Source organism: Macrobrachium rosenbergii, chromosome 51 (genome assembly GCF_040412425.1).
Source record: "Macrobrachium rosenbergii isolate ZJJX-2024 chromosome 51, ASM4041242v1, whole genome shotgun sequence".
Taxonomy (NCBI): Eukaryota; Metazoa; Arthropoda; class Malacostraca; order Decapoda; family Palaemonidae; genus Macrobrachium; species Macrobrachium rosenbergii.
Genome location: NC_089791.1, coordinates 57,564,032 through 57,591,043, shown reverse-complemented (window position 1 = coordinate 57,591,043; position 27,012 = coordinate 57,564,032). Strand labels below are relative to the sequence as shown.

Sequence of the window (27,012 nt, the reverse complement as noted above, 5' to 3'; positions counted from 1 at the left end):
GAAGGTAGGCTAAGCTGGCCCCAGTCTTTCTCCCTACTTTGGCTTCTAGGCCTAGGTAGGTAGGTTTTCTTGGGTGGCCTTCGTTCGAGTTTTGAGTGCAGGCCGTCCTCCCTGACCAGTTTGATTCATCAAATCTCGGAAGGTGTGGTTTGGTGCTAGTGCTCTTTTCTCGTTCGTCCTCTTGGCGTGTCCTAGCCTCCCTGACCAGGTGTTGACTTCGGAAGGTTAGGCTAGGCCATAGATGATATTATTATCTATGTCACCTTATTGTGTTTATCTCACTCCCATTTTATCAGACGTGATCTACTTGGCTCTCCCTTTAGGGCATTTTAGAGCAAAGCTCATTTGCCCCTTTCGGTTGAGATGACGCTTCGTGGAAGGTGCCTAGGCACCTGACCTGTTGCAGTCGCCATGTTTTTGTCTGCTCCTGCTTCTCCGCCGTTCTGCCATCCGGATTCGTTCCGGCGGCTATCGTTAGCTCGCTTTTAGCTCCTGGTAGGAACTATAGCTTGAGCGTCGTTGCCTTCTGTTTACGGCAGAATGGTAGAGGCGGGATGAACTACCATTTTCAATGTTGTTTTACTGTAGTTTCCGTGGCGGTGTTCTGAAACCAGTCGGAGACGCCGCTCCGACGCTAGCCCTCTCGGTTGTTAGTTCCTGTGTGGATTTATTTCACGAGGCTCGGCGTCGCCAGTTTCTTTCCGGTGTGATCGACTTCAGGTTTGGCCTACCTGTTCAGATTGCATTGGAGCGTTCCGCCGTAACCCCAGTTCTCAACTCCGGCGTAGGAGGGAATATTATTACTTTAAGTTTTTATTAGTTTAGTTTTTTACCACAGCCGTGAAGCTGTTCCGGCGCTATCTCCTTGATACTCGTATACAATTCCTCTTACAGGTGGTTCATTACTTAAGGAGCCAGGCTGTAATGCCTACCTTCAACCCAACCCTGTACGTAACTGCAGGTCGCATGCGGCTGTGCAATCGAGGTGGACGATCATCTCGTCTAGCCAGGCGGCTCGATGTGTGCTCGCCCGCTATCTGGATGTGATTGATGATTGGTACGTTAACCTTTTATTTCACGCATGAATATTTCAAGCAGCTTCGATGATAGAATCTATTTGTCAATTCCTTATATTGACATTACATCTGGTTACAGGTCCCTCGGTCCCGTCAAGCCTCATCTCTGGCTACCTTGAAGATCTGGGTCGGCGGCTTCGGTCGCAACATTGGTCAGGGGCGCCCCTATGTTCTGGCAGAAGACATTTGCAACATCCTCTACCCTATGGCCAGGGCCTCTGCAGCAGTAGCCCCCGAAGTGGCGGAACCCCTGATCAACAGGATTAGGCTCGAGACTCAGATCCCGCCGGAAGAACATCAAGAACTGTGAGGGGAAGTGGCCGAGGAAGTGGCCAACATCAATCTTAACATCGAACTGATGGCCATCGACCCGGAGGAGGAAGGTAGGGATGTAAGTGAGGCAGGTAAATTTAAGAATTCATTGTCTCTTAGCTCTCCTGCGTCTTCGTCTTCATCCTTTCAGGGATTCTCTGGTCTCCACCCTGGGGCCCGTTCAGTCAGTGATCCCAAGGTAAGTCCTTACTGAAAGAAGGCTTTACCTAAAATGTCAAAACCCCCGAAAAACCCAATCCATGCCGAGCTCCATGGGTCGACCGTTAGCCCCAAGCCTTCGACTTCCTCCCAGAAGGCTACTCCCCCTTCTAAGGGGTCGAGATCGAAGGCAAGCAGGTCTAAGAAACCTGACTTTGACCCTGAAGCCTTCGCGGAAGCTATGATGAAAAAGCTTTCCGAACAGGTCAATTCCCAGTTTGAGGCGATGTCTCGAGATCTCGCCTCGAGCCTTGAGACGTCGGGCAAATACGTCCAATCCTTGGCGGAGAGACTTAAAACTCAAGAGGAGTCGCTTGCCGGACTAGTTAGTTCAGGTCCGGTACAGCAGCAAGGTTACACCATCCCAGATGCCTCAAAGTTGCCCGCTTATGAGGATTGTAACCCTTGGCGTCTCGCCTTTAATGCCCCCAGCGAATGGTAAGTTAACCATTGAAGGTTGTGGCACCCGCCCTGTGGAAGACCTCAGAGTTCTTCCGGCGGATCTTGTTTTCCTTTCAGTGCGCCCTCTTATCTGAAGAAGCCTGGTGAGAATGCAGGTCCCAAGAGAGGCCGGTGATCTTGGGACCAGCGCCCAGTTGGCATGGGTTAGAATTCTCTCTGACTGGGAGTGCGCAAACACCAAACTGACTCCACACAAAGGGCGGTTCACGATGTTCGTGGTCAACGAGGATATTCCCACCCCTTGTACTTCCAAAATCGCAGAGCTAACTCTTCAGGCCGGAACAGAGGCGTGCAGCTTCGTGAGATGGAACCTACATCTCCTCTTTCCGAGAGATCTAGATTGCTGGGTTGGAGCTCCGGAAACTTTCACTGTAGGTAAGCTGGATCCGGAGTGCGCTTCGGATCTTTTCAGTGAACAGTTACCCAGGATTCCGGAGTCTCTGATCAAAGCAGAGTATGAGGCTAGGTGCCGTCTCAGCAGGTCCATCAACTCCGTCACCTCGGCGGAGTTGACATCTGCCGTGTATAAGGACAAACCTCTGTTCAGGATTCTAACCAAGTCACTTCTGGCCACGTTCCAGAGTGATTTATATGATTTTGTGGTGGCAAGAAGGAACTGACGGAAATTTGTGCTGGCTGACGCTACCATCCGTCATGAGCTGAACAAGCTCATCCAAATCTTCTATACTAGGGTACCAACCTCTTTCCTATGAAAGGCATAGTTGTAATTCCGTCCTCAGTGAGGCCTCCAGGGCCAATCAAAATCTTAAATTCGTTGGGACTTCCTTTCCAAGAGGAAGTCTTGGAGTTCCAGACCCTCAGCCTAAAGGTGAGAAAAAAGAACAAGGGGTACCACCCATACAAGACACTGAGCCCAGACAATTTATCCAGGCAGTTCCATGCTGAGATTCTGCAGCCTTCCCACCCTCCAAGGGACATCCCAATATGTTTTGCTGAACCAGCCAACTCACCACCCTGCTGGTTCAACAACTTATGTTTCCTCTCCAGCAGCTTGATGAGTCTCAGGGGGTCCTTTCAAGGCCGCCAATCTAAGAGCTATTAGGGGTTGAGGAAGTTTCGATCTAGAACCGGATCAGACTCCAGTCTAGAGGCAGAAGCCAGGAGTGAGATAATAGCCCTAACAAACCAGGCCTCCTCAGTGAGTGAGAAGTGCCTCTACAGGGAGCATTGGAAAAACTTAGTCATGGAGCCCCACAGTATTATTTCTAAAGGGCCTAGGGTGGAGGGCTGGATCAGAGGGCCTCCTCCGCAGTCAGGTTCTATCAGACCCCAACACGCGGATCTGTTAGAATGCTGCAAAAGACCTTCTGCAAAGAGGCAATAAAGAAAGTCAGGCATCTAAAATTTCCAGGCGCTTGTTCAACGTACCAAGAAAGACTCAGACAAAGAAAGTGATATTAGACCTATCAACTCTGAATTCTGTATATTCAATCTGCAGACAAGTTCCGTATGTGGCAATCTCAGGTGCGGACCTTACTTGAGGCCATCACACCTCTAGATCTTACAGGCGTTTATTATCATGTCGATAGTGAGAAACTGCTCTCCTATCTGAGTTCAGACTGAACAAACAGGCTTACTCTTCAGAGTAATGCCCTTAGACTCAACATAGCACCCGGATGCCTTACACATGTATGCACTGCCAGGCAGTAGTACAGGGCTGAGATCTCAGGCATCAAGCTCGTGGCTTATCTAGACGATTGGCTAATCTGGGCCCCCAACGACACCGAATGCCGGAAGGCGACCAGGAAGGTCATTCAGTTCCTAGAGTATCTAGGATTTCATATAAATACAAAGAAATCTCGTCTGATTCCGACAGCCCGTTTTCAGTGGCTGGGTATCCAGTGGGACTTAAACACCCACAAACTTTCAATTCCCCCAGCAAAATGCAAAGAGATAGCCAAAGCAACGAGACAGTTTCTCAGGTGCAAACAAGCCTCTCGTCGCACTCAAGAAAGAATCCTAGGTTCCCTGCAGTTTGCGTCAGTAACAGACCTACTTCTCAGGCCAAGCCCCGAAGGACCTCAATCAGATTGTGTGACGAGCCAATTACAAATTCAGGGACAAGTCTCCTGATACCTCAATCTTAAAGAAAAGACTTACGCCCTTGGACAACGTCAAAAGTCTTTCCAAATCAGATTCTCTACAGTTCCCCACCAGCTCTGATCATGTCGGTATCTCACTGGTTGAGTTATCCTAATGCAAGAAAGTTCAAAGAACCTGGTCCGAATCCTTTTACCGTCACTTCCACATCAACATTCTGGAAGCAATGGTGGTTTTCCTGACTCTGAAACGCTTACGTCCAGCCAGGAACATACATGTCAGATTAGTTTCTAGACGAATTTTGGTGATAGTTCATTGTCTGAACAGGAGGTTCCAAGACAAGTCACATAAATCATGTAATGATAGCAATCTTTTCATCAGCAATGAAAAATCATTGTACTTAATAAAGCTATATGGAGTAAGGAACATGACTGATTCTCTATCAAGAGACTCCTTTGGAATCAGAATGGTCTCTGGACTGAGCTCAGCCTGGCTGGATTTGCAGCAGATTCCGAGAGCCAGGTGGACCTGTTTGCCCGCAGTTCGAATCCTGAAACTTCCATGTTACATGGCTCGAACCTGGACCCTCGAACTACATACAGGCAATGTCAGTGAGCTGGAACAAATGGCAGAGAAAGTCTACCTATTCCCTCAGTAAATCTTCTGTGGAAAATTCACTGAAACTCAGGTGATTCAAAGGTCAATAGCGTAATGCTAGCTGGCGAAGAGCAGCTGGTTTTCCTCTTCTGTTCAGGCTGGCGACTTTCAGACTATTTCAAGAGTTCTCATCAATATTAGCCGTGGTACAGACTCAGACTGTTATTAAACTACATAGAGTGCTGAATACCCCTAACTTTATGGATTTCATGAGTTTACGGCTCAAAAATGCTAATGTTGATCTCTGATTTTAATATTTACTGGAATCAGATAAGAGAATCTACTCTCCGTCAGTATGATTGGCGTAAAACTTCCTTCTTTTCCTGAAAGATCGATTCATACTATGACTACAAATCCACAATCTGCATTTTTAAGGCCTCTTTGGTAAGTCACGGCATATTATTACCATGCTGAGCTAAATCTATGCTTAAAGAAGGTATTTCAGTTGGGATTTAACATTATTCTACTTGATTCATATTTACTATATTCTAAGCTTTGTACTCGTCTTAGACCAACAACAGTCTCAGCAGTTTCTTGGTTTTTAAATGACGTTCAGGTAGCCTGAGACACAATAATGATCTTGCTCTTATTCGACTCTTCCAGAAAACCTGTTTTAATTAGCTAACTGGAGCTCAAATCTCAGAACTCAGCCCTTTCTAGAAGTCGAATCATGTGGATTTCCTCCCATCAGGAAGGAGTTCTGCTCTCCGGATCGAATGTTTTTATCAGAATGACCACTCTAATTGGGTGATTACAGATATACCTCTTCAGGTCCTTTATGTCGGTAGTTGCCTTAAAAGCTTACCTTGAAAGGACTTCAAGGTCTTCAGGTCCACTTTTTGTTAGAGAGAATGGGTGGAACCATCTCCTTAGATAATTAGACAACTTAAATAACATTTTATTAAACAAGCCAACGGATTCAATCCCCAGGTTCCATGATATCTGGGCTGTAGCCACCCCTCAATTAGTACTTTAACATATGAATTTTGATGAAATTAAAGAAATATATGACTTAAATCTCTCAAGTCTTTAAGCATCTCACCTTAAAGTCATGAGCTCTAGGAAATTGCACTACTTGTGCAGGAGACACTGTTCTAAGTCAACTAATATTATGTTATTTTTAGCAATTTGTAATTTTTGTAACTATAATTATAGTTATCATTTTACTTTCTCAATTGTGTCCCATATAAATCTACACCACCAAACATGTTCTGTCTTTCTACCTTGACTGGGTTTGGATTTAGCTTCACAATCCCATATATCATTATATATACCATCCTTGCTGAAAAATTTTTTCACCAAATCTTACTCTTTAAGTGGTGGTTTTAGTTATTCATTAAAACTATTCTTGTAACTACAGTGTTTATATTGTTTAGGATAGTAAAAACTTATTTTGTGCATATTTATAATTGATTATTACTTGGATAAGTAAAAGCATATTCAAAATTAATTTTATTTTCCTTAGTAAATTTTACATTTTGACAATTAGTGTACACCATGTTTGAAGCTTTGCGGCCAATTCTGCTACTATTTGTTCACTTTGGCTGACATAGATTGATCGAAGGGATTCTATTAAAGGAAAAATCTATTTCTAGGTGAAGACCTGTGTCGTAATGTTTCCCTTCCCTCTCTAATTTTCCCACCTAGGCTAGCAAGCTTGGGTGTATTTTAAGGATCAGTTGGGTGTCAAATGTGTGTGTGGAGAAGGTTAGCTGTGTCACCTCTTGGGTAGAGGGTTTTAGAGGAAGATTTATTGGGTTAAGCATCTGTGGTAGTAAGCTACTGCTCTGAATGTTTGCAGCATCCTGGGATGATGATCAGTAGTAACTCTGGCATCCTAATGGCTGTATGGCTTTTTCTCTGTATATGTGTGTTGCTACAAAATGTACCTATATGGGACATTTCACTGGGCGACACAGGTCTTCACCCAGAAATAGATTTTTCCTTTGTCAAAATCCCTTTTCTCTCATCTCCAAGATATAAAAACTATTATCTTATTCAATTTTTATCAGTCAGCCATTCACACAAAGAAGTAATATGCCATGGTAAGGAACCTATCTGTGTCTAAAAGAAAAAGTAGTTTTTAAAAATTAATTTGATTGTGAAAAAAAGAATCTGGATACAAAGTGTGAAGTTTCTTACCTTGGAGAACATCCTTTATTTCTGGATGATGGATTCTTAAATTTGTTAACCCTTGTAAGCACCCTCTAAGGTGGGTTGTACTAAGATCACGTACCCAAGTGAGCCTTGCTAATTTGAGTTCTGTTACAAGCCGCTCCCTTAGCTTAACAATGTCCTCTCTAATGGGTTCACTAGCAGCCAGTCTTCTTTCTGCTTCGCCCATATTTTTGATGAGCCATGAACTTTCAAGATGAAACAACCATTAGTAATAATAAAATGTAAAACTTGATCAGTATACATTATTTCAGTATCATTCATGGATTTACACAACAAATGTCACAATGTCATCAATATGTCAAATCTACTGTAAGATACAGAGAAGTACATTATTGGTTCTCAAAAATGTTACTCCCTAAAATTTAAATGTATAACCCTTACTATAAGTTTTCTCTCCTAGTTTTAGTGTAGAGTTCATCTTCAGGATTCAGAGTACCAGTAGCTTCATAAAAGGATGGATGCCAGTCAATTTTGCGATCTGGTTCCTTTCGTTTTTCAGGTAGGTTATCAATGTAGTTTGTTGGTAAATCAAATTCACTAAGAATACCATGTACAGTTGCCCTTGTTGAGGTATTGTTCAGCTGAAGTGCCACAGCGTTAAGACGTCCTAAAAAGTGATTAAAAAAAGAACAATTATGAAAATGCAAATTTTTGTATTACTGTACTGGAGCATTAAAAAGACCATTATATTTTGCATTTATTACAACATTTTACATGCTATAAATGGTTACATTTGTACAGCAGCAAAACTGCTGCAGTACATTATCATATGCTTTGGTTCAGAGTAGGCAGCCATTCACACACTGTCATTACTGTGTCGATGATTACTGGAGGCTGTTCTCCTTTCACAAAATCTTGCATTGCTTTTAAAACTTAAGTGGTCTTTTACATACCAACTGTATGCTCTTAGGGCCCTTTTTGTTCTCTTTATATCATGCCTTTTGTAAAAAAAAAAATAAAAAGCCTATATATTAACAGTCTGCAGCCAATATTCACCTGCAACAAGATGAAATACGCATTTTTCAAAAAGAAAATTGACTTTTTTGGTAAAACCCATCACTCCACAACTGCCTTTGGCAGGATGAGAACTAAATACCTTGTAGCAAAGGCATGAGTAAGTCTGCGTCTACAAACTTACTAATTTATTCAAGATAACAAACAGAGAAGTCAAGAGCTCTTGTGAGCAGAAATGTAGTGCCTGACATGAGGCTAGCAAAATATAGATTAACATACATTCAACTGTGTTTGAGAATGGAAAAATGGTACATAATTCTATATGCAAGCTAAAGACAGAGTTCTGATAAATACAGTATAGCTGGAAAGCTAACATTGCATTGCTTCCAGCAAGAATGATACGTTTGATGTGACATGATTATGGATGATAGTATACTTTAAAAAGAGTGTATGCTGTCAGCTGCTTCTTATGCATGCATGCCTGGCATGATTTTCAGATGTTCACCGTGAGGAGTGGATGCCTGCAGGGTATGAGTTCAGGTGGCCAGGTAAGATGGACGATTGTGTAGGTCCATGTGGGACCCCTACAGCCTCAAGTGAGCTCACTGCAGGAAAAATTAACAAGATAAGGAGGAAGATGATTCACAATAATGAGTTCCTCTCCATTTGAGTGGGAGTAACAAACAGGCCCACAACTACAATAGAGCCAACTGAGAAAAAGTCAAAGGATTAATAAGCAAGGAGTCAAAGTAAAAGCATAAAAAGGCATTTCGGGACTTCAATGAAGCAAAATTGATAACAAACAAAATTTCACTATTTCCTTTAAAAGCAAGAGATGTTAATACAGTGCAGTATAGGATTCCTGCTTGCATATTCCATTAACTTACTGGTGGTACTAAGGACCCACTACTGCCACTTAGAATGACCAGCATTTATCTCAAGAACATCTCTCTAGAATTTGCCTTAGCTTGCAACAATGCCATACACATCTGTTAAGGGAAAAAAACGGATCTCCAGCCACGGTTTCAATAAGCTTAAGGAGGTCGTCCAGCGAAAGTGGAGTACTCAACTTACTTGCATTATCTTCTACATTGAGGATCATGAAGGAAACAAATCTTAGGTGTTATCACAGGAGTATCATAGCCTGACCTGGAAACCTTATTTGTTCCTTAAATCATTAGAAATAAGACACCACTATGGCAACCTAGGAAGACTCCGGTTATTATCAAGGCTAAAAGCTTCACAAATCCATGGCAGTCTCATTAACAGATCTTATCTTGGTTAATGAAGGGGTACTCATTATTCCCATCCAATAAAAGTCTTCACTAAATATTGTCTTTTCTGATGCCAAGGCCATGTCAAGCATCTTTTAGGAAAATCATACGGAAGATTTACAATTCATCTCCACTAAGGATAAACCTGCAGTACCAGAGACTGGTGAGCAGCTCCTATCTTTTATTTGTGTGTACAAGGGACACACAGCAACTGACTAAATCTTACATGTGCCTCTTTTCACTTTGTGCTCATGCACGAGTCACATCACTCTTGGTCAGGTAAACTCACTGTGTGCACAAATTGATCCAGGTTCAACAATCACAACTAGGTATCTTGAAATATCTGGACCAAATCTTCCTCAGGGGTAGAAAACCCACTAAAACTAACGGCAACAAAGGACTGATCTGACTCTTCAGTGCATAACATGTGGCTTGAAGAAGATTGGCTACTCTTCTTCTCTTTTCTTGCATCACGAAAAATAGTATCGACATCCCCCTCACCCTTAGTTGTGTCACTAGTAACCATGCAGTGGGAAGAATCATGTATAATTAATCATGCATATAATTCCTTAGGGAGCGGTGTTGCTTCCTAGTTTTACTAGACTTTTCAAAAGGTTTCATTTGATGAATGACAAGAGAATGGAATAGCTTACAACACTATTAAGACAAGTAAATTCTCTGCCACATTACCCAAATCAGACTCAAAGGCTGGTACAATGCTCTTTTCACTCATACCTGCTACCCTGAAGGGAGCAACAGCATGAAGAGGTATAGCCTTATCATCAATTGGTATGTTAATAGGAGTCATAGTTACCACTGAAAAATTGGAGCCACAAGAAAAGCTATGACTCCCTTGAGGTGCCAGAAACTGGTGTCCTAGTTTCTGCTAATGTGGGAATGGCATGCAACTCTACCGAAGTTGCAGACACCTTAAATCCATACAAGGAAGACATTTTTAACTACAAAGAGAAGAGGTAACATCATCATACTGGCCTGGGGAAGGTTCTTAATACACACGCAAATTCTCCAGTGGGTTCCACAGGCTTTACGCCATCTGCTTATGAATTAATTAAAATAGGAAACTTGTACTTTTACAAGGTTTTTGAAGCCTCTGATGCATACATAACCCCTTACCAAAACAATGCTTTGATTACTTTTAATGTCTTCAGGAATTATATAATAGCCACTGCAACTGAGGCAGTAGTTTAACTAGACTCTCACTGATAGAGAATGTTCTTCCTAAATACACAATATGTCTCTTGAAGTATTGACCACACAGACAGCCCATATGAACTGATAGGATTTGTGTTAAAACAGAGGTTTGGCATGCTGTTGGAACTTCCTGGTAAGTGGTGAGAGCATCAGGAAACTTTGGAGAGAGAGAGAGAGAGAGAGAGAGAGAGAGAGAGAGAGAGAGAGAGAGAGAGAGAGAGAGAGAGAGAGAGAGAGAGAGAGAGAGAGAGAGAGAGATTTCCTTCCAAATAGCATTAGGCTCCCTTCCACCAAAGGACTCCATGAGCAGTAGCAGAAGAATGATCATGCCCCTCTACAAAGAATACTGCCCCCAGACTAACTGCTTCTATAAAAGCAAGGAGTCACCACAGCAAGAGCTCATACTTCCAACAGGGCTGTGATGTATGTAGAATGAGCTCCAGAAAGGAGAATACAGTACTCAAAAGGGGCACAAGATAAGCATGCAAAAGGTGTTGTAACTTTGGAAAAACATCACCCAAAAAATCCTTTAAAAACTCAATTACAATCTGCTTCATCATCTTACCAAGAGTAAGAACAGTTTAATGACAGCCTCTAGAGCAGAGCTCCTGCAAGGAAAGACCTTGCAAATGCCAGCCTCATATATATATTATAATTGCCATTATTACTTGGAATATATAAAGGCATTGGTTATCAAATCCCAATGCAGATATAGCCTATAAGCTTTACAAATACTATCTTAATTCTTATGCAAGAAGCAGTTACTCTACATATATTTAATACAACTTGTAGAATACAATAACAAAAACATTAATGCCATTTTCACAGAGTATATAAAAGATCATATAGAAAAGATTAAAGTAGTGTATCCATAACCCATACATGAATGCTGCCTGTGCTATGCAAAACAAAAGTAGTACAGCAACATCATATCTGTGCTATAGAAATAAGGTCACTGAGCTTCAAGGACAACACTATCCCTTACCAAAAATATGATATGAGGATATAAATTCAAATGAAATCCAAATGAGACATATATGTTACGCAATCCCCATACCAAGAAAATTCATTGGTTACAATGCACAATACAGTAGTTATTCAAGAAAACTGAAGCACTGCACTTGCAAAGGCTGTATAGCTGTAAAAAGGCAATTACTGCTAGCAGGGATGATTATACATAATAGCTGAAGAACCTGGGAGAATTATGCACACACCATTACAAAAACAATAAATGCTGATATCTCTACTGAAACAAGAAAAAATAATAAAATAAATTGTGAGAGTAAAGAAACAAGTTGTTGCTTGCTTGATGGACCCATTTAGAATGACTTGACTACCAGTATTACCAACAAAGGCATTGGCCATAGGGACACTTGGCCAACGTAAAAGTTCTTCTTCCTTTTGTATCAAGAAAACTGCTCACTGAAGGATCTGGCACATATAAACTGATAGGGTTGGGTTCAACAAATATGGGGTACTTATAAGATTAACCTTACCTTGAATCTGCTTATTTTTCACATAAAATTGAAGATTGAGAGGAGAAGTTCGTTTTTCATTCACTAATGAATCTAGGTGGTTATTCAGTAATTTCAATGAAGCTTCATTTACTAACTGAGCTTTAGGGTACTGGCCAAAGAGGTCTGGGTGTACCAAAAAGTAGAAGGGGCGGAGTGCAGTTGCTACTTCTGAAGATGACAGATATCTTATTATGCAATGCTTCCAACCCTTACCACTTTTGAAAATGGACCTGAAAATAAAATAAGAATTCTCTAACATTTTCTAAAAATAAACTGAAAAACAAGCAAAACTTTACAGCACCAATATTAAGCAATTTTTTCTAAAAAGTGGCAGTTTCAGTTGAAAACAACATAGCACATCAGTCACTTTCAATCACATCCTCTGATTGTGAAATCAAGGATGCATCACCAATACAAAGAGCAAAAGATCTTTTAAAAATATTTTATTCAATAAATCCAAATAGTATCTTCTTTTATAAATACTGGCTTAGTCAAACTGATTCTTTAACTTAAGACTAACCATAAGCCTCTAATACAATGGCTATATACTTTATATACCTTAATAATTGAAGGCTATGTGCTTGATTTCATTCAGCATTTCAGATAACAGCCTAGTGTTGCTGTTGAGGGTTTTTAGTCAATACAGGCCTGTCTACACTAGTGTTCTAAACTGGTAGTGTTTTCAAACCTTTGTTGTTTTTAGTCTTTATTCGTGACATCACTCTTAGTCTAAACAGAAAGGTGCTGTAATACAGTACAGAAGTGATGCAACTGTTGTTGCAGTTATTTTTTACAACTAATGTGAAATGCCATCATGTATTGCATATGTGATACAACTCTTGCTACAGTCATCTGTTACAACAAATGCGAAATTAAGTTGCTGCTGACCTTATCTGAGGTCTAAAACTGCTCAGACAGTGGCACAGTTGAGTGGATTTGAAGCTGAATTCCAGCAAACTTAAGGCATTTCTAATTAGCTGATCTCATACCATAACATTCCTACAAGCCTTGAGGTTTTGAATGCAGCATTAAAATATTAGGATAAAGTACATAATTAGCCACAAACCCATGCATCTCTATTCCTGCACAAAACATATCCCACCTAATTAAGGTTGTGAAAAAAAGTTTTTTTTCATTGCTTTTTTCAGAAAAGTTTTTTGTCTTTTTGTTTTTTTTTCTTGCATCCAATTTCTCCATTTTTGTTACTATAGACTTATGATGTTATTTAAGACTCACACCTTCCTCTTAGGTTAGAGGAATTAGAGGAATCATTGAAATAAGGAAATTCTTTTGCTATCTATTTTAATATGATTTTTCTCTTCTTTTATTGCTGTATATATACTGAGGTAGAACAATTTTTTTTTGCGGGACTGTCTAAGTATAGCATGAGCGATTACGCTAAACTGCAACAAACCCTAACAAAACATCGCATGGACAATAATTATTGCGTTCTTTTATTGTCATTCTCGGGGCAAAGACATTTGGTTATCTAGCATAGGCTACCGTAGCTTACTGGTAGCCTGCTGTAGCCTAGTTCTTTTGTTCACTTACCAGGAAAAAACTTCATCATAATGTTTACCAACATTAGTAATCAAAACATGTAAAAAGATAGTAAAGTTTAAAGAAACTTGTCACTGAGGAGTAAACACTGATCACTGTCCTATTTTTTCGTTGTTTAATACAGTATGTCTAGACTTCATTTTCACATATACCATGCCTTATATATTCATCTATCACAAAATCAAAACCATGTATAATAAACACAGCATGTTTTTAAACAATCAGTAAAGCCCACATTTTTAGTAAATGTACACAGAATATCACTAGAAACGTGATATCTTTCACCATATTATATATCACCTCTTATAATCAGCACAGTAACACTATAGATTTAGATTTAGATTAAGAATTAGGTTTAGGGTTCTTTTAGGTTGTGTGGCAATATTATGACTGAAACAGCTTAAGTTACAGTTCTTTAGGTTAAGGTTATTTTGATAGAAGTGGTGGGAAAGTACAGGATTAAGACTGAGTAGAATAAGGTTTGATGAACTATAGTGATAGGGTAGATAAGTTTCTGTTCTGTACATTAAGATTTATATTAATAATATATTAGGGTTTTTTTGGTCATTGTAATATTTAAGGAAATAAATTAGGTTAAGGAAAGTTGAGAGTTTTATTTAGTAACCTCTAAATTTGTTCCCATCATTCTATCCAATTGTGCAGCTTGAAGAAGCCCTTACATAATAATTTGGTGTCCTCCAGGTTCGCCATCTTTTGTTGTGAGAGGGAACACCCTTCGTGGCAAAGAGAAACAGCAGAAGATCCAAGTCCGGACGAGCCACAGCCAGGACAATCTGCTAGTCAGCATAAGACCCCTCTGAGGCAAGAAGAATCGCTTTTGTCGAGGAAGAGGAAAGGGAAGCACCTTGATTGGGTGGCTCAACCAAAATGAACTCCTCGTCCGGGGAAAAGGCATTCATCTAGTTGAGAAAGCCCTTATAACAAACAAGGACCGTGGCAGCCCCAACAAAACCCCTACAAGGAGCAGTGAAGAGTATTCACAGGGGATGCCATGGTCTTCTCCCTGAGATCATTGTGCTGATGAATTGGTGTGAAGATCTCTGTGAAAAGAAAATTGAGGGTGTCCGCACCCCAAAGAAGACCCTCGAGACTTCCTGGGGGTGCGAAACTCCCGATCCCTTTTTCTTAGAGGGAAAACCTCGCCAGAAGCCAGAAAACCATCCTCAACTACTCGGATGCAAGGCAAGCCAATCCGAGAACCAAGCCTGAGACGTAGATCCTTGTAGTGGAACTCCGATAAGAAACAAAACTTGTGAGTCCTATCTATCCAACTCGTATCCCCTTGCAGCAATTGAAAGGGTCTAAGGGAAGAGGAGAGGAGAAAAAGCACTCTTACCTGTCCTGCTAGAAGAACCAGCAAGAGAGACCAACCGAGGGTGATCTTCAACCAGAGGTGATGATGGCAGCACGGAGGAAGGAGAGCGCTAACGCCACGGCGAAGAGCTAACCTGAAGAGAGTGAAATTTCACTTGAGCTGAGTCTCCTGAAGGAAGGAGAATCTTGACAGCATTCAGTTCACTGAACTGATATAGCTGAGTCTATCACGTAGACGTGATCAGGGGCTGGGCGCGCAAGCCGATCACGTAATCCTGATCACAGGCCGGGCAAGCAACCCGAGCAGCGTGATCCAAGTCAGTCTCAAAACGTGATTGCGGGCTGGGCGAGCAAGCCGAGCAGAGCGAGCCAGTCTCGAAACGCAATCAGGGGCTGGGCGAGTGGGCCGAGCCAAGCAAGCCTAGCCAATCGAACCAATCACATAAATGCGATTGGTGGCTGGCTGAGCAAGCAGGGACGAGCCAAACTGAGCCAGGAAAGCTCGGCCATGGACTAATGCTGTCCTCAAGACATGCTTTAATCTCCTCCAAGGCCAAAGCCCCTCGAGAAGGTTGAAAGGGGATTCTTGTCTACTAACCCGAGTGTTCAAACCCAAGGGTCCAAGACACAAGTTTCGGAACTGATCAAGCACTTAAAACAAAGCAGGCAGACAGTGTAAAAACATGTGAATGTTTCGACACCTTCTCTCGTCCTGTGCCTAAAGCAGACCGGACAGTGAACTCCTTAGTACTGGTTTGGGGACTGCCCAAGATTCTGCAGAATCCCGGACACTCAATGACTCGCTAGTCAAGCGCTTGCGATCCCAAGGAATGCGAGCGCTCAGTGGCTCTTGAGATTCCAAGAGTCCGTGCGTTTGGCCAGATTCGAAGGAGTCCGAGCGTTTGGCTAGTTTCCCAAATCTCATAAGAACAATCACTGGGAGTAAGCTCCTCTCAGCTTCCAAAGAAAACCGAGGAGGGACAGGCACAGTCTTAGACATAGACTTCTAAGAACTGGAATCGAGAGCGCAGCCTCGAAAGGATGTGCACTCGAGGCCCCCCAAGTCACAAGACCCCAAAGGGGAATGTGAATCAGTTTCCAACCCCAAGGGCCAGGAAGAGCTAAACGAGAGAACGCACTGCCTCTCTGAAAAAAGTAGTCCCTCAGAAGTCATGCAGGACCTCTGAAGGGAACCTCCTCCTTGCCTCTCCAGGTGTTTGAACCCTCGGGACAGAGACACCTGGCTGGGAACCTGACCAAGCACTGTTTTGGATGACCAAGCACCCAAAACTCAGTACTGGCAGGAAAAACCAAGACACTTGCATACTTTGGTTCTTTCTCTCGCTTGTGCCTGTACCAAGATGGTGAGCGGTCTCTCCAACACCGGTTCGGGATGCAAGAGACTCCGAAGATTCTCGAGCACTCGGTGTAACTCAGCAAGCACCTGACACAGCACCAATCTAGAAGCAAACCTCCTAGAATGGTGACAGGAGAGCAACCGAAGTCTGTGCACCCGCGACTCCCGAAACGCAAGAATCTGGGGAAAGCAATTCGGTTCCTGAGTCCAAAGGCCGGGAAGAGTCGACGAGAGATCCCACTGCCTCCGCGTGAAGGGAGGCAGCCCCTTAGAAGCCTCAATGGTGGGACTTCTTAGGGGAGGGAAAGGCAGCCTTCCTCTTCTTCGGCCGCTGTTTCGAACACTGTTTTGGAGTGAGCCTCAGAAGAAGAAGGGAGAAGGCCGCAGAAGACAAAATTGAAGATCAAGTTGAAGATGACTACCTCTCACAGGACTTCTTCCTCTATCTCTTCTCTGACATCTTCTACAGGATGGTGGTCAGGAAACAAGAACCACCATGGCAGCTAAACCAGGAAGCACAACGGGAGCAGCCCAGGTGACAGGAACACCAGGAGAAGCAACAGAAGCGACCAGGGCAGCTGAGGCAGGAGACACGACAGGAGCAGCCCGGCTGGCAGGAGCTTCAGGAACATCAGCAGCGGCGACAGGGGCAACCAGGCAGCTGGGGCAGGAGGCACAGCAGGAGCTGCCCAGTGACTGGTCACCAGGGCAACAGGAGCAATCAAGACAGGAGACACAGCAGAAGTAGACAGGACCATATATAAACGGAAATCGTAGACACCGACGTGGACCTACACCATCGCCACAAGGGTACTATGGTCATTCCCGAAGTAACCACTGTATGGGTGTCACAGGTAAACTCCTCAAGGCTAAGATATCCAACAGTGAGATATCCAGCCATCTACTGTTGTGCCTACTATGCTCACTGTCAACCTGAAGAAAAAAGCAAAGATGATTAGTAGAGGGAGACTCCTCTCGCTCTGAGGGGAAATGCCTTATGAAGAGAGAGAGGAGACCCCTGAGAAGAGGTCGCCTGACCACCCCCCACAACGATCTTCGCCCGAGGAGCAAGTGAAGAGGGTGAAGGAGAGACAGCAAGAAGGAAAAGCTTACCGGGAGAGAGAAACGAGGATGAAGGGGCAGCTACCAAGGGCGCCCTTGAAAGCAAAAACTTTCTGACGACGCCCAGTAACCTTCCTTTGAAGTTTCTTCCCGGCAAACTCATCCACAGTAAGGCAGCAAAAAGCAAAACAAGCACACGCTGGAATAGGGATAGAGTCATGCCTTTGTACAAGCACAGGGCGTGAGGTCCAATAAAAGGGGAGCAAACTTGTTATGCCACTGGCCTCCGACCCCAAGGCACACACGCTGGGGGATGACGGCCTACGCAAGGCTATCAGAAGTCGTGGGTTTTTATATTGACAAATATCAGATACACAATATATACACAAAAAGATAAAATAGATCCCACCGGCAAAAAGGAGCATAACGACAGTCAGGCAAAGAGCTCCGAAAACATGTCTGCAGCCCATGATGGCTGAAAGCAAACTGGAACGTTTACATCTGGGCAGGCGGGCTACCAGATGGTAGTTACTGCCTAACCACCTTGTGCATGAGTTTAACGGCCATTTCCACCTTAAGTAATTCCTAATGTAAAGGACCGATGGTTTGTATATCGTGTAGGAACAATTACAATTTGCATGAGTCGCACTCTCCTCAAGGAGTAAAATAAGGTGAGTACAGCCTGAACTTGATACCACACACGCACACACAAAACCAGGTTGGCACTGTTGTGAAGCACAGGCTGGTCACCTACCCCACAATGGTTACAGTAACACCATGGACATAAAGAGACTAAACAACTGCTTACATTCTTTAAAAGTTAGCTATTCACTTTCCTTGTTCAAATCTATTTTGAACAAAAAATAAATAAATAAAATAAGTTTCAATTGGCTATTGGCAGGAGCACAGCATGATGTCCTCAACTGACATCAAGCAAAAAAAAGGTGCTTACTGACAGCAGGTGAGTCGGGGGTTTCCCCACCTCACTCTCCTACAACCAGCTACCTACCTTGTTGTGTTATGAAGTTTATAGTCCGATTCCAGCTTGCACTGATCACTGTAGTCTGCATCAAGATTAATGGTCAGAAATGCATCAAAGAGATAAGCAGTTAGAAAAATATACAGTTCATGTATTTGATGAGAAACTGAAGATTCAACATTACCTGTGCGTCTTCTAGCTACACCTCTGAAACTTAAGATAAATAGTACTGTATTCTGTATGCAACGCTATGGGGGAAACAGTGGGTCCCCCTCTCCAGTTATGTCTCAGTGTGCAATATTGTTGGGATGAATTCATGTATTTCACTATTATAATAGATGGTGATCTAGGTCAGGTGACAATGTCCGGGGGGGGTTCACACAGGTTGGGGGTGAAGCTCCTTCTCCCATTAGGTATGACCAAGTAATGTCCTAGGTTTGGATGCACCTTTATAATTTACTCTATGATTTGCAGCAATCTAGGAGACTAAGCTAGTTCCTGGTGTACCATGGGTTAGGTTAGGGTAGGGAGCATAAGACAGAACAAATTTGGATTTATCCCAGTAATTGGACTTTTGATAGACCGATTTACAAAATTTTGGGTGCAAGCCAAGCCCTGGCAGTCCTGGCTATTCAGCACTCTTAAGATAGTGAAAAGAGGGAGCTGGCGTGGTTGGACAGCAAAATATGGCAATCCAGAATATAATGGAGATGAAGTACATGGCTCTGCAGGTGTAATTTGGACAAAACCCCACAGTAACCATTTACTGTTCACTGTTTTTTCATATGGTCCCTTTCCATTGAAGATGCTCTATGAGACCCTCAAACTTTTCTTTTATTATTTGGCATAGTCCATATTAATAATCAAACCTACATTGTTACAGCACTCAACAAAAAGGAAAGTCTTTCATTTTTTTCTTCAACAATTTCATATTTTCAGTCCTCCTGATATCGAGTGGGAGCTTATTGTATAATCTTGGAGCGGCAAATTTAAAGCCTCTAAAACCTACATTTGAATTGCATCTTGGCTTGAATAACTTGAGTCCATCTGTAGCTAATCTTGTGTTGACTCCATCCACTCCTAAAACATTTTTTCTTATGCCATTTTCTTTATCACGTTGTATTCCAGTACTGGTATTTTAAAAGATATAAACTTATTTACTGGGTATATAGTGCACTTCTCCTCCACACCCATATCCATTACACAGTTATTTTCTGGGTCACTTAAAACAAGACCTAATATGTGTCCAGTCGAGGTTGTTAAGCATTCAACATCACTAACTGGTGAGACTCCATAAGATGTAATTGTCAAGAGATGCTGGACAGCAAGACTGTAGTAAGGAAGTGGGAATGAAAAAGTAAGACTTAAAATGTGGATACATCTAGGGGCCAAAGGGAATGGTGCAAACACTCTAGTAATGCCTACAGTGCATCATGTGAGGTGCACAGACAGCACTTGAGCCTATAGGGCATTGGATTCTTTAAAAAAAAACGTTAATTCTACGCCGTAGTTCGGTAGTGAGGTAGACTATGGCAATTGATGTTTTCCTATGTTATTTTACTTGCTTCACAAGAATTTAAAGTAATATTTTGTTGGCCAGCTGTAACTAAACTGTAATGAACCTTTGAAGACTACACGACAGGGTAGATCCAAGCCGTTTACTGGTTACAATTTTGCTGTATTAGCTATGGAGGGGGTGGGGGGGCTTGCCGCGGAAAGCTGGCTTAGATCTACCCCGTCAGTAATGTAGTCTTCAAAGCTCAATTATAGTTTAGTTACAGCCGGCCGACAAAATATTACTTTAAAATCTTATGAAGCAAGTAAAATAACATAGGAAAACGTCAACTGCTGTAGTCTAGCTCACCGCAGAACTACCTTACGGCTTAGAATTACCAAAAGAAACAAAGGTTCTGATTGTACTTTTCAGACTGTTTACCAATTTTGTGACGTATATTAGTTTACTGGTAGATTTACATACACACGGATATAGAAACAAAAACGTGTGATTTGTATCAACAACACCAATAGTTGCAAGAAATTGCCTAGACTGCATAAGACAAGAAACCTATCAACGATAGGCCTACTGGTTGGTCTACCGGGAGGCATATTCCTGAAGTCTGGAAGAAAATAAACCTCTCGGATATTAGAACCAATCAGGCGTGATTTGGAGCGGTGACGTCGTGAGACTCCGCCCTCACTAGTGTTACCACCTATACAATTTTCTTAATTCATGCAAAAGCACCAGTTTTGACAATGTAATCTTATATAATAGGTATTAATATTGGTAAATATAGTTTTTAAGATGTATACAGAAAATAGGCATCAAATATGTAGTACCAGCTAATATTTACCCTGGCGCTTATGTATCATAAAAGGAACTGAGATACGCAAGGGCATATGGCAACAATGCTCAATGAAAAACTCATGAAAGAGCTGCTATCTCCTTAGCAGTCAGCTGCTTCACTATATAATTCACAGAAGAAGCACCAGTTTTGAAAATATAATCTTATATAATAGGTTATAATATTGGTAAATATAGTTATTAAAAGGTACCGAGATATGAAAGGCATATGGCAACATTGCTCAATGAAAAACATGCAGAAGAGCTGCTGCTTCATTACATAATACTTCACCCCTTCAAATTACAACTACTCATATTGGTATCTAAACATGTAGGCATTTAGTACATGAAGTAGACCAATATAGGCTGGAAGTTTAAGATTTTTGCCACTTTAATTGAATTTTCATTGGAATCATTGCACCCTTCAGCATGCACAAATTCTGCTTTGTTGATCATATGTATTTCGACTGCAAGTTGATTTGTTCCTTGCTGCTTATGTACATATAAATTTTCTATTATTGTTTTGTAGTTTTGACTCAATGTTTGTAAATTACCAATTTAAAGTCAGGTTAGGCTAGAATACAGATGGTAAGAGTCATGTTCGGAGGTATACATGGTGTGAGACCGGAAATATAGATCTTTATTTTAGGTTAGGTGGTTGGGTTTGGTTAGGCTAGGGGAGTTCTATGTTGAAATAAGTAAGAAAAAAGAGTCATATCTGTTTACAATATCCAACAGAAGTGAGTAGCAAATTCATTCTAATCAACGAAAAATATACCAGGAAACATAAAATTCACATTTTAGCACATATAAGTCGTAAAGTACAAATTTACCATATCTATTGCAACCTAGGCTATGCACAGGTGTTGTGTGCAGATATCCTAAACTCTGCACAACTTTGGCTTTGCTTATTTTATACATAATACCATTGCAGCCTCGGATACCAACAAGTTTTCCTTTGCTGATATTTCATGGTAAATTTTAAAATCAACACAGACCAAGCAACTGCATAGCTTGGAATATAAGAAGAAAAAAAATTACATACAAAAGATTATTCATACTGTACACCATACCAAAGTTGATCGAATCCAAATTACAGAGTTCCGTTGTCAACCAGACACAATAAAAATTGAGTAATTCACTTGTCTTAAGAGCTATAATAAATACATAAAATTAATACGATGCTTTAACGCTAATCAAAAACTATTGTGAAGTGAGAGAAATAAAAAAGTAGAAAATAAGTTTCCACCTTTGCATTTGAATTAAATATATACCAATAAAAAAAATACAGAAGTATCACTATTTTTCACTTAATGATTTGTGCCATGGGATTTTCCATTAGCCACGTTGCAAGAAATGCTGTGAGCCAAATTACGGGACGTTTGAGTTGTGATGACAGCCAGCACCTGTTGGATGACGGCCTTTATAAACACAGTGGTGCAGTTCCTCTTGGCCTGCCAGTTGAGCGTCTTGCGATGGAGGTTAAGGTTGGCTGACAAAGGTATCTTACCTCGCCCAGCTCCACCATTCCTTATTGCACTTCCAGTGCAATGCAGCAAACTGTTCAACTGGTTTGGAGTTTTTATTGAATTCAGACGCAAAGAACTTCAGTGCTAGGTCTGTATTGCTGTTTCCATAGGGCACAATGACTTACTAGTGGTCTGGTTAAACTGAGATATACTTAACTTTTGAGGAAGGCGAGTCTCACGACGTCACCGCTCCAAATCACGCTCTGATTGGTTCTAATATATGAGAGGTTTATTTTCTTCCAGACTTCAGGAATATGCTACCGGGAGAGACAGCTAGCCTATGACTGATTAGTCTAGGTTAGAAGACTAGCCAATCTAGGCTACAGTAGCTCATTTTCTATTTCTAGCTTTGATTAGATCTAACTAAATGATGACATACCGGTTTGCACGACAGCACAGTAGATTATTCATCTATCTAAGTAGGCCGACCTTTATTTTCTGGCAGTGTTTTCGTCAGACTTCAGTCTAAGTTGAACTACGGATACGCAATCGAGTATAATTAGACTAGTAGTAATGCATAGTAGTAGTAGTAAAAGAGATTTTGCTATAAAACGGCTCCTTCGTCAACTTAGGTTTGCTTCTGCTTTTGGGTTATTAAGTTTATTTTCTCCATAGTACCAGATGCTTTTCATAAATGTCTTCCAGTTCCTAATTTCTGCCTAAACAGATATGTGACTAGTAAGATTTTGGTTAATAATACATCTTTATCTTCTAAGCATGGCTGCTGTGTGCATCTAAATCTACTCTTGAGAGTATTGTATGCGGAGCAGTAAAGTAAATCATCCAAATTTTCATTTACATCATTGTAAAAATCTTATTTATTCTCCCTTTTAATCTTTTAGTTCTTGCACATTTAGTCTAACTGTTCATCAATATTTTTTATTCAGCGTTATCATACCAAGTTTCTTCTCGAATGTTCTTAAATTTCCCCATAAAAATTCAAGGTTAACGCATTCATTTCTTTCATGCGATCTTTTGGTTGTATCTATTATAAATCCTTTTAATTATTCTCTCTAGTCTGCTAAATTTTGTAACCCCTGTCTGAGACCTCAAGGCAACATGTCTACTTTGATTACCTATTTTTTACACCTCATTTATATTTCGTTTAGTTAGCTTCATTATGCCTGTGCATGTATAAATGTTGGCATTTCGTCCTTTCTTGAACACCTTCCTCATCATTGCCAAGCTACACCTTTTGCTTATGACTGAATCTGCTATGTTAGCCATCTGCTTTGAACTGATGGGTCTCTTTTCAGGCGTTCTCTGAAGAAACTTTCAAACGATTAATTGTGACTATATCCTGACGCTTGCAGTATAGCAGTGATTGACTGATTTATAAATTTTAGACATACATACCAAGCACTAAGGCCATTCAGTGCTGAAACGGAAATTGACAGTAAAAGGTTTGAAAGGTGTAACAGGAGGAGAACCTCTCAGTTGCACTATGAGTCACTTGTTAGGAGAGGGTGGACAGTAAGATGGAAGAGAGAATATGAACGGAGGTACAATAAAAGGAATGAAAGCAGTTGCAGATAAGGGGCGCTGCAAAGAACCTTATTTGCCTACATTGCACAGCATGAGGTGCACTAACTGCTCTACCCACCTACGAGGGCAGTATAGCGGTTGATATAGTGGTAGTTGATTATTTATAAATTTTTTTTGGAAAATTCTAATTATATTAATTATAATTGTACGCAAATTGTATACTGTACAGAAAAATTTCATTATAAATTTCATTTTGCAGGTGCTGTTAATATATATATGAACCTCATATGTTTATGATGTTTTCATTATCAGTAGCCTACTTGTTTCACCCTGTACTTCCTATAATTTTTGAAAAAAAAAAAAATTATAAAACACGTGTAATGCATGTACTAGTTATGGCTGTGTCGACTTAATACTGTATATATTAGTCCAGTTTCTAGGTGTAGACGATTGCTTGTGGCTTATATGGTTTGGTACTGATAAATTTTTGTTCCAATTAGTTTTTTCTTATAATTTTCACATCTTCAGTTTACTTTGGTAAAATTATTTACCTTCCTTCTTTGAATTTCTATTTGGCTATGTTTTTTCTATGTGGTATACACTTACCTTGGTGCACTTGCATTAGTTGCTTGACCTTGTAATTATTTCTGGTGATAGAAATTCATTTCTCATTATAATGTGGTTCGGATTCCACAATAAGCTGTAGGTCCCATTGCTAGGTAACCAGCTGGTTCTTAGCCACGTAAAAATAAGTAATCCTTCAGGCCAGCCCTAGGAGAGCTGTTAACCAGCTCAGTGGTCTGGTTAAACTAAGATATACTTAACTTTGACCTTGTAATCTTCAATAATCTATCCCATCTTAACACACACACACACTATATATATATATATATATATATATATATATATATATATATATATATATATATATATATATATTATATATTTAGAGAGAGAATTGTGAAGTAAATGTTATACAACCCCTCGGTTCCAGAGGTCTTTACTCTTCACACCACTGGACTGTGGAATGGTCCCCCTAAGGATGTTTTGCAATTAGAACTTCAAAAGTTCAAGTGAAGATGCGATACATTACTACCATAACACAATGCTCCTTCTGCTTTTAATAATTTATTTACATTTTTATGTATTCATTTATTAATATGTTAATTCATCTTTTTTTTTCTAATAACTCGTTTCTTCTTTTCTGTATTTCCAGTTATTCTCTGTAATTTCTTTGAATATAAACACCATGTTCTGTAGGCCTGTTCCATATGAATAGGGTTCATCTTCTGAATAATAATAATAATAATAATAATAATAATAATAATAATAATAATAATAATAATAATAATAATAATATTATTATTATTATTATTATTCAGTGGTTTAGCTCATTGATGGACCGGTTAAGCAATATTGGGGCTGGTCAGTCGTTGGATGGGTGACCGCTCTCCTCAGAATTGATTCCTTGGGAAGGATCTTTACCATAATTTCCTCAGTCTACTCAGCTGTAAATGAGTACCTAATCCTGATGGGGTAGGGTCCAGCTATGGGTTAAATAGCAAAACTCAGCAATGATGGAGAGAAATGAAAACAGAGGAGCTTTGTCCGGCAGCCAGGTATACAAAACAATCAACAGGGAGGACGGTTAGGTACTTGGAGGTTGTCATCCTGCAACTGACCACCACAATTACTTCAACCAGCAACCAGAGACTGGAGCTACAGAGGCAAACCAGAAGAAATGGACAAGAGAAGAAAATAAGGAAATATGGAGATGCTACATCAGAAGCAACCCGACAGAAGGAGGATACAGAAGACTGGTCAACATCTGGAATGAGAGAAATAACACCCCTCAAACAAAACATTGGCTGGCAAACCAAGTAAGGAACATAAAGAAAAAGAACTGGCTCTCCACAGCAGAAAGAGAGGAACTGGAAAGAGAAATAACACCCAGCAACAAAGGACAAGAAGACGAACTAAGAGACGATGACACAGAAAACGATAGGAGTGATGAGCAAACAAACAACAACACACAATGAAACACCGAAGATGTAACAGAGAGGTCTGAATAGTTAGAAAAGATCAGATAATGGATGGAGCCAGATACTGAAAGAACAAAGATCCCCTCCATGAAAGCCTACAACACAAAGAAACTAAGGGAAAAAACAAGTGAAATTAATGAAATAATGAGACTAATCCACACCACCAGTATCACAGAAACAAATAATCTGGCATATGCAGGAGCAAAACTTGTATTAGAACTCGTGGGGATACAAACATCAAAACCAACCCAACAGAAACCAAAAAAGCAAAAGCCTTGGAAAAGGCTCCTGGAAAAACAAATCATGGCGATGAGATCTGACTTGAGTAAACTGAAAGAGCTGCCAGAAAAGAGGCTAAGAAGCATGAAAACAAGAGAGGAACTGAATGAGAAATACAAAGTACTGTACAGGAGAAGGGACTAAACAACACAATAGAAGATATAAAACAGAGGCTTAAAGCCAAAGCACATAAGATCCAATGGTACATGAACAGGAATAAAGGATACCAACAGAATGAGCTCTTCGGAACCAACCAGAAAAGACTATGCAGCTAACTACGAGGGGAACACAAACACCAAGAAATTCCTGAAGCCAAACCAAGTAAGAAACTCTGGGAAAACATATCACACAACAAACATGCAACATGGCTCCAGGAAATCAAGGCAGAAGAAATGGAGAGAATAAAACAACGATTCACCGAGATCATGAAAGACACAGTCAGACACCAACTAAAGAAAATGCCCAACTGGAAAGCCCCAAGTCCTGATGAAATCCATGGATACTGGCTCAAAAACTTCAAGGCCCTACACCCACGAATAGCAAAACAACTCCAGTATTGTATCACAAATCACCATGCACCCAAATGGATGACCACAGGAAGAACATCATTAGTACAGAAAGACGAGTACAAGGGAAATATAGCAAGTAACTACAGGCCTATCACCTGCCTACCAATAATGTGGAAGTTACTAATAGGTATCATCAGTGAAAGGCTATACAACTACCTAGAGGACACAAACACCATCCCCACCAACAGAAAGGCTGCAGAAGGAAGTGTAGAGGCACAAAAGCCACTCCTAATAGACAAAATGGCAATCAAGAATAGTAAGAGGAGAACCAACCTAAGCATGGCAAGAAAGCCTTCGACAGGATACCGCACACGTGGCTAATAGAATGCCTGAAAATATATGGGGTAGAGGAAAACACCATCACCTTCCTTAAAAATACAATGCGCAACTGGAATACAGTACTTACAAGCTCTGGCATAAGACTAGCAGAGGTTAACATCAGGAGAGGGATCCTTTAAGGCGACTCAATGTCCCCACTACTCTTCGTAGTAGCCATGATTCCCGTGGCAAAAGCTCTACAAAAGATGGATGCTGGGTACCACCTAAAGAAAG

At 40.9% G+C, this 27,012-nt stretch overlaps 1 protein-coding gene across 2 annotated transcripts in view; it reads right to left on the bottom strand.

Annotated features, from left to right (window-relative positions):
• Window positions 1-22,601, bottom strand: part of LOC136833435 (T-cell activation inhibitor, mitochondrial-like) — a 104,081-nt gene extending 81,480 nt beyond the window's left edge. For both annotated transcript variants that reach the window (XM_067095596.1, XM_067095595.1), the window contains exons 1-4: window positions 22,465-22,601; window positions 11,902-12,152; window positions 7,347-7,572; window positions 6,930-7,150 (exon numbers count right to left, since the gene is read on the bottom strand). In XM_067095596.1, coding sequence (XP_066951697.1) covers window positions 6,930-7,150; window positions 7,347-7,572; window positions 11,902-12,152; window positions 22,465-22,496 — 730 coding nt within the window. In that variant the 5' untranslated portion in view covers window positions 22,497-22,601. The remainder of the gene's footprint in view (window positions 1-6,929; window positions 7,151-7,346; window positions 7,573-11,901; window positions 12,153-22,464) is intronic.
• Window positions 22,602-27,012: the final 4,411 nt, after the last annotated feature.